The 8,760-nt window shown below is 47.3% G+C and overlaps 1 protein-coding gene across 1 annotated transcript; it reads left to right on the top strand.

Moving 5' to 3' along the window:
• Window positions 1-1,440: 1,440 nt before the first annotated feature.
• znf503 (zinc finger protein 503) lies at window positions 1,441-5,265 on the top strand. Its single transcript, XM_036574026.1, has 2 exons — window positions 1,441-2,051; window positions 2,447-5,265. Exons 1-2 carry the CDS (start codon window positions 1,809-1,811, stop codon window positions 3,881-3,883), a joined length of 1,680 nt encoding a protein of 559 aa, XP_036429919.1. The 5' UTR covers window positions 1,441-1,808; the 3' UTR covers window positions 3,884-5,265.
• The last annotated feature ends 3,495 nt before the right edge of the window (window positions 5,266-8,760 follow it).

Genomic DNA, 8,760 nt, shown 5'->3' with positions numbered 1-8,760 from the left:
AGGGCTTTGTTAAACACCTAGATTTGCTTCATTCAAAGCATTAATTTTTTCTCCAGTGATTTAATAAAACAGTAGCCTTCATATTTACCTAGAGTATTACTGCATTATCTAGATCTTTTAAAAAAAAATGACGTGCAAATAAAAGCCTTAAACTGTACCTTCCTGTACTTACTACAGTCCGACACGGAGTGAGTGTGAGCAGGTTTCCACATGTGGCCGTCCTACATCAGCACCTTCCCGAGTGAATAAAGCAGCACAGCGGCCCTCATATGAAGTGCCTCCATACCAAGGTGCTTCTTCCCCATGTGCCCTTTCCTCAGTCACCCGCGGCCTGTAATCAGCTACGAGAGCTGACATAAATCAACAGGAGGATTGACAGCCTCTGACAAATAGCTGATTGATCGCGGTGGAGCAGAATTGACAGCTGACGGAGGGGTGGGGATGGGAATGGGAGGGCGGTGTACATTATACTGAAAACACGAGGCCCTCACATCCCTCTATCACTGCATTGGTCTGCTCCTGTCAACGCCTGCCTGATTGGGGGATTCAAACAGCACGCGGTTGATCTTCTGGTTGCTCCTGCAGATTCTTGCCGAATCCAGAGCAGGGGGGCGACATTGGAAAAACATGGAGGCAGGAGGCAAGCAGGCACCACATTTACAAGACTTTCATTTATTTTACGTACATTATTACTGACAACGATAGCCTATCCAGTACAGACGATCAGTAAACAGAAACGCGTTATATTCCATTATGTTCCTGGGGTTAATATTATTAGATTAATAGTATGTTAAGTACTTGAAACCCTCCTACGTTTGAGTCGATCTTCTGTCAGTTGAAGCATAACAAACAGAAATAAGACACACAGTCTCAGAAAAAAGGTCTAAAACTATCACTGGGGAAGTGCCCCTCTTGTTTGGGGCGGTACCCTTAAGGGTACGTCTTTAGTACCTTCAGTTAGGGAACATAATTGTGCAGTATTTCATTGAAATTACATATATTTTAAGATGTATTGACTCCACATATCCAGTCTCGTCTCCAGTCATTTTATTGTTCCGTTTTAAAACATGAGGTCACATTGGGGAACTTTCTCTTGGGACAAACTTAAGTAAAGGACGCAGTTGGACCTTAAAAGCACTGCTGTACCTTTTAGGGGACATTTACATTGTTTATACCTTGATGAATTAAAAAATGTATCTGCATGGTGTCTTTATTTCTCACAGTGCAGAGAAAGCTGTTTTACTATTCCAGTGTGACCCGCTTTAAACTGGACTGTGAGGACAAGGCTGTAAACTCAACTTGCCCAGAAGACACCGCGGCGTGCGCGAGAAGCAGCGCATTCAGCTCGGTCTCCTCCCCCGCGCTGGCAGAAAAAAAAGAGAAAAAACACAGAGGCGCTGCTGCGCGAGAGGAGCACGTCACATCCCCTTGACCCTCCAATCACCTCGGGCTCCCATTTGATTGGAAGGCGGCAAAGGCTTTAATCTCGCACTAATTCAGCCGCTTTTGAAGTGAAAATTTCTCCCAGTTCCCGGCTTGGGAGGAGCAGCGCGCGGACGTGCGGCAGAGCAGCGAGAGAGCGCGCGCGACGCGTGTGGTGGGAGAGAGACGCAGCAGCTCCGGGATCGGCGGAGAGCTCGCGCCTTTCCTCCTGCCAGAGGATTAACGCACACTGACTTTCGCTTTCCGAGCGTCTTGTTTTTTAAATCGTTTGTTTGTTTGATTTTTGGTTTCATTTCTTTTCTGAGAAGCAGAGCGAAGCCCACCGCTTTCATGAGTCCGAGGAGTGAGCGCGCGACTAGCGGGTCATGATCACATCGCCCTCCGCTATTGCTCTCCGAAACGGCGACTCGGCTCTAGCGTGGGACAGCAGCGGCTGTCGGAATACCAGCACCAAGCCTTTCTTCCACTCCGTCCCCCCGTCGGACCCTTTACGGCAAGCGCAGCGACTCCCTATCAAAGTGCTCAAAATGCTCACAGCGCGCACGGGACACATTTTGCACCCGGAGTACTTGCAGCCTTTACCGTCTACTCCGGTCAGCCCGATCGAGGTAAGAGCGCCGCGCTACATTTTCCATTTCTCAGCCGCCTTTACAGAACCGCTCCGCGCTGGTCTGGCTGTGTTTTCGTGAAAGCGATGCTGCGGGGCTTGAAGGAAATGAAGCGCGCGCACGAGAAAGCCAAATAATAAAGTGCTCGTGAGGCATTTGTTGTAATAAGAGTTTGCATGGACTTTAAAAACGGCTCGCGTTGTGTGTGAGTAGCCCGGGTTGGATTCTGGATGTGGCTTGTTTACCGTCTCGCGCCGAGCTCGAGACTTTATTTACTCACACAGAGCTCAGGAAAAAAAAACTGACCGGCTTCATATGAACTCAGTGCTTGTTTGTTCGTGCATAATTCATATTTGTATATTTAAGTGTGTATGTTTATGTGTCTGTTCTCGCAGCTAGATGCCAAGAAAAGTCCACTGGCGCTGCTGGCGCAGACATGCTCCCAAATCGGAAAGCCGGACCCCCCGCCCTCCTCCAAGCTCTCCTCGTCGTCGTCCGGCGGATCTGGCGAGAAGGAGGCGAAGTCCGGCCCGCTAAAGCTGAGCGACATCGGCGCGGAGGACAAGTCGAGCTTCAAGCCGTACTCCAAGCCGACGGACAAGAAGGAGTCTGCGGCAGGCGCGGCGGGCGCGGACAAGTCTGGTTTCCGCGTGCCGAGCGCCACCTGCCAGCCATTCACGCCCGGAACGGGCAGCCCCAACTCCAGCACGTCGGCCTCGCCGATGCCCTCGGACGGAAAGGGCGAGCGGGATGAGAAGAAGGAGGGCGGCGACTGCACCAAGTCGTGCGCCACGGACGGCTCGGGGGCCACGGGCGTCAGCCACAGCCGGATAAGCGTGAGCTGCGCGGGGATTAACGTGGAGGTGAGCCAGCAGCAGGAGAGCAAGGCCGCCGCCGCCGCAGCTTCAGCCGCGTCCGAGCCGTCATCTGTCCCGTCCGCCACCTCCGCCTCCTCCGTGCTGAGCTCCGGACTCGTGGCGCCCGTGTCCCCGTACAAGCCGGGCCAGGCCGTGTTCCCGCTGCCGCCCGCGGGCATGTCGTACCCGGGGGGCCTGGCAGGCGCCTACGGCGGCTATCCTCAGCCCTTCCTGCCGCACGGCGGAGGCCTCGTGAACGCGCAGCTCGCCACGTCACTGGGCTGCAGCAAGGCCGGCTCGAGCCCACTGGCCGGCGCCTCGCCGCCGTCCATCATGTCGGCGAGCCTGTGCAGAGACCCGTACTGCCTGAGCTACCACTGCGCGAGCCACCTGGCGGGCGCGGCGGCAGCGGCGGGCGCCTCCTGCGCGCACGACTCCGCCCTCAAGTCCGGATACCCGCTCGTGTACCCTGCGCACCCGCTGCACTCCGTGCACTCGACGCCGCCGTCGTTCGGCGGCCACGCCGCGCTATACCCGTATGGCTTCGTGCTGCCCAACGACCCGCTGCCGCACGCCTGCAACTGGGTGTCGGCGAACGGGCCGTGCGACAAGCGCTTCTCCTCGTCCGAGGAGCTCCTGAGCCATCTGCGGACGCACACGGCGTTCACCGGGGCCGATAAGCTCATGTCCGGCTACCCGAGCTCGTCGTCTCTCGCCAGCGCCGCCGCCGCCGCGGCCATGGCCTGCCACATGCACATGCCGGCCTCAGGGGCTCCGGGCAGTCCCGGGACGCTCGCGCTCAGGAGCCCGCACCACGCGCTGGGACTGAGCAGCCGCTACCACCCGTACTCTAAAAGCCCACTGCCCACAGCCGGAGCCCCAGTGCCCGTGCCGGCCGCCACCGGGCCCTACTACTCCCCCTATGCACTCTACGGCCAGAGACTGACCACAGCATCAGCGCTTGGATACCAGTGAAACGGACTCTTTTTATCCCCCACCACCCCCTGCCCCCCAAAAATTTATAGATTATAAAGATTGAAATATAAAGACTTTTATAGCAGCGCGCCACTGAAGGACTGGATCCGTGGACTTCCTCCCCTCTCCCGTATTTATTTCTGTCGGCTCAAAGCGGACAATAACGCAGAGGAAAAATATCAGAGCAACTCAAAAGTGCATTAAAGTCAGTAGGCGAAAGTGAGAGAGCCGCGTTAGAGTACTAATAAACAAATAGGGGCTCTACGGTTTTCCACGTTGATTTGAAATTGCTATGATTGTATTGTACGTTCTTATTTAATGTCACATTGAAAAGGAAATAATTTACATGCATGTTTGTTTTTTGTTTTGTTTTTTTTTTCTTTTCTTTTTTTTTTAAATCCCAAAATTGTCCGCATAATTTTAAATGGCCGTTATTTTTCAGGTGTATACCATGGAGAGAGAATTGGTATTTTTTTGTATGTATTCTGGGAAAATAAGAAACAATTCTGTTGCATATTTGCGTCCTCAGTTTCCTTTGACTAAATGTGAGCAGTGGAGAGCCTCTTTGGGCTGCTTTAAAAATGTGCGAGCATTTTTTTTAAATGAAGGTTTGGGAAGAAAATCTTGCCAATAATCCCATAAAATGCACTGTTAGAATATACAATTGAGCTAAATATTTAATTAATATTTAATATGAAATGCGCAGATGTTCTGTATGACTAATGGGTGGAACAGCATTTTTTTCCTTACAAACTTTATTGATGAGTCTAAATTTATTTTTAAAAGCTAATATTGTAAACTACTCAAAAAAGTCAGCTGGTTTACACATTTATTCTTAAAAATGAATTATTTCAGCTTTTTAACATTTATTTTGTAATATAAAGCCCGTCATTTTGAAAGAGAGCTTTGAGTCGCCAGTTCATCTTTACTTTCCACTCAAATAAGGCCTGTTTGGGTTAAAGCTCACACTGCGCGTGCTGTTTAGGGACAAAATAATTTCTACAAATGAATAAATAATTGTTTATGAAGGTTTAATGAAATAACACCGGATACCTGTATGTGTGTGAGTGTACAGGTGATGTGCTGCTGTAGCTGCGCTCTGCAGGCTCATTTACTATCGATTAAAAATGACAACAACTGCTGCCACAGTGACCACTAACAGACACAGAGCTCGAGCTACTTCCTCACTTCTGTGAATCACTCTATTATATTTTATTATGATTGTATTTGTTTCGTTTGGAGCTAATGAGTGGGCAGTGGAGCGGATTAGCCGCAGTATTATAGCTGTGAGTATTTGCTAGCGGGCAGTCTGCTGTCCATTGAGGAGGTTACATTGTACAGCTAATATGTCAAGACTTTTAAAAGTTTTCTGTTTAGCTTTATTTTGTGGATGTGTGTGTGTTTTTTTTTCTTAGCCATCTGACAGTGAAGTCCAGTAAGGCGTTTCCTGCCTTTAGGGCTGATTATTAGATTACACTGACTCCTCTGGTCACTGTATCGCCTTAAGCCTAAAAATAACGTGTTTTTTTATCAGATGACAAAATATGCGTTGTTGAAAGCTGAGATTTGATTTATTTTATGTGTTTGTCGTTCCCTGAAAGAAAACTCGACTTCATTTATTTTTTTTGTAACAAAATCTGTACTTGAAAGCCTTAATATCTATACCGCAGTGAATTGTGAGGATTTGCTCAATAATCGTGCATAAAAAAAATCAAGAAATGCTGCAGTGACAAAAATTCAGCGCATTTATCTTTACTTATTGTGAAAATGGAAATTTAGACTTTTATCTAAATATATAAATACAACAATAAAAGTCTCCCGCAGTGGAAGAACGTGATCTCAGACTGAGGCAATACCACCAAAAACAATCGACGAATTTAGTCAGACTTTATGGACTAATAATCATGGATGGGTAATTTTGTGTCTGCGTAAAACGAATGTTTTCAAAGAAATCAACGCTTTCCGCCCTGAACTAACCCGCTCTGTTGAGTCTGGAGGTTTTCTGCAGTCTGTTCTCAAACTGCACCGAAATAAAACAGACTGGGATTTAGCAAAAATCATTTAGTCACTTGCGTTACTTTACACTTTTTATTAATGGCATTTTTTACTATGAACAACGTACATTATTAGACTGTTACATACACTTCAGACTGTAATACAAAAAACAGTAATACAATTTAGAGTTTTAATCGTTAAATTAATATAAAGTTACAATATAAGAATCTACACACACTTTCCTAAAACAGGCCGAGCAACTAGAGTATGTTCTGGGGGCCCACACAAGCTTTAAACTGATGTAATGACGGTGAAAGAGAGCAATTTCCATTTTTCCCCACATCATGGTGGCTGTGTGGCGGTCCCGATGGAAAGCCATTCATCATGTGCCCCTCCTCCCGGGCCTGTCATCAGAGCAGCTCACAGGCACATGTGTGCATAAATTACCCTGCTGAGAATAAAGAGGAGCCCAGAGTTACACGGCTCAGTACCAGAGCACAACTTACACTGCTCAGCTCTGCACGAAGCATGTTTATGTGGGAGATAAAGAAAGACAGGAGCCTCAGTCCACTCTGCTGTTTGGCACATAGGGGGGTACCACTGAGCTCTGGAACAGCCTCAGAGAAGGACTGTTGAGGCTGGGTTTCTGAGGAGGATATTCTGGCGAACAAAAACTGGAGGTCATGGGATGGTACGAGAGCACTGGGGATCAAGGTTTAGCACCGCATCAAATAGCAGCAGTGGCTCAAGAGCTGTTTTTAGTTTTAGAAGGGCCTTTCGGAAAGAGAACCATTGTCCAAACCTGCCATCGGGTAAAAACAACACAAACAAGACTTTATGACTCAATGGTGTAACACCTATCTCGCTCATAAAATCCTAGTGCTCATTAATTTCCTTTGAAACTGAACAGTGTCATCTTGAGGTGAGCGTTTTCCCATCTATGTGGCTATTGAGGCAGACTCATGCCTGGAGTGTTAGAATAACTAATTGAGCTGGTGAAGATGAATAGCTGGTTTATGGGCCACATTAAAGGCATGTCTCTCAAGGCCCTGTCCTGGGACGCTGAAATGCTGAAATGCAAGGCCTCGCGGTCCTGAGCAGGCTCTCAGTGTAGGCCTCAGCTGACACGGCACTACTCTGCTCTAAACCCTGACATCATGGAGAGCTCAGCCCAAGAAGACACCTGGACCTGGACGACTCCGCCACTGATTCACACTCCGCTCCCTTATTTAATAGCCCAGAATTACCACCAACACAGATGTAATTACTAGGTGTGTGACAAAATACACAGACGTGCCATGGTCTGCTAAGCCTATGGTTAGAGCAACAGCTGTGTCAATATGTAAGCAGCACTAAAGTGCTGAACTCCCAGACACAAGTCAGAGAGCATTATGTTCCTCATTCAGCAAAGTAGCTTGATTTATGGGATTAAGAGAACGACACCAAATCCCTTTTACACCCCAGTAAGGAGGCTCATCATCAGAGTCTTCCACATGAGAAAGATACTTTTGATGGCTCACTAGTGCTCAATAGGTTAGTTGATTAGGTCAACCTGAGTGTGATATCCATCTGCATGCTCACAAAAAACACATGCAGAAGTAAAGCCTCCTTTAAGGATGGCCTTCCTTCCCCTCCTTCCACTAAAAGGTGTCCTGCTGAAATGCACAGCATCTTAAGCAGTGATTTATGGTGACACGGGATGCGGAAATGTCCACAGCTTTTGTGCTTGCAGTAATGAAGTCATAAACTAAATAGCATGAAATGAAGCAGGAGCCTCGCGATTTAATCAGCTCGTAAACAGATCCACTGCATCAAGCAAATGACATTATTACCCATCCCAAGTAAATCTCGCTAATCTCGAGAGATAAAATCAACATCATCAATGGTCACATGTCATATTCATCAATGCTAAACTATCTCCTTTTGACAGATTAATCCCAGCCCAGGCTCCCAGAGAGAGCAGTAATGGAGACCCAGGCAAACAATTCACTCATTGAACACGGCAGCTTGGGTTATCACTCAGCACTTACACGCTCTCTCTCTCTCCCTCTCCCACTCCCTCTGTCTCCCTCTCCCTCATTGATTTACAAATTCAAAGTGCTCATCAAGGTGAGATGGACCCAAAGAAAAACGGCTCCTGCGACGGCTTGTCATTCAAAGGTTCTACTTTGCCAGGCACCTTTCTTACTCTCTAAGTGCATAATTGAGGTCATTTACGGCAGCTTGCGGGGCTTTGCTATCATACCTCAATGCCTGTTTCATTTGCACTTTTTAGGTTTTGACAAAGAATATTTTATGGAAATGAGCCCTGTCTGAGAATACTTAATGGTTCTGTGCGTAAAGAGCTCGCTGATGGCGCTGATGGCTGGCAGTGCTAAATGTAAATAGCTGAGGAGATGTCAAAAATAGGCCCATACAACTGAGACCTCTTGCTTTCATTTGAAATGATCTATGTCTGTATCTAAAGGGTAGGTGACTGGATTTCTACCAGGTTATGTTAATTATCTACGAGGCCTATATATAAAGCCGGGAAGACTGAACCAAGAATGCAATAAAACTGTCAATTTTGCTATGTTCAACTAGGCAGCCATTACGACCTTAGTCATCTCCTCATCTTGTTGGACTGTGTGGATGCATGACTAGTACTAAGTAGCCTACACTTCTTGAATGTTTGCAACAAGTTAACTTTTGAAGCTTTTACATTCAGTAATTAATTCAGAACACAGACAAGGCCTACATCTATTTTTCACATAAAAACGGCACTGGGCAAAAGTCAGAGACCACCCTTCATTTATTTAATTTCCAGCAAAAATGTCCATTAAGCACAAGTTATACATTTGAGAACTTTCTGAGATATAAGATAATCAATTTGCATAACTAAG

This window comes from Colossoma macropomum, unplaced genomic scaffold (genome assembly GCF_904425465.1).
Source record: "Colossoma macropomum unplaced genomic scaffold, Colossoma_macropomum, whole genome shotgun sequence".
Lineage (NCBI taxonomy): Eukaryota > Metazoa > Chordata > Actinopteri > Characiformes > Serrasalmidae > Colossoma > Colossoma macropomum.
The sequence above is the reverse complement of the archived record's forward strand: the minus strand, read 5'-3'. Positions and strand labels throughout refer to the sequence as shown.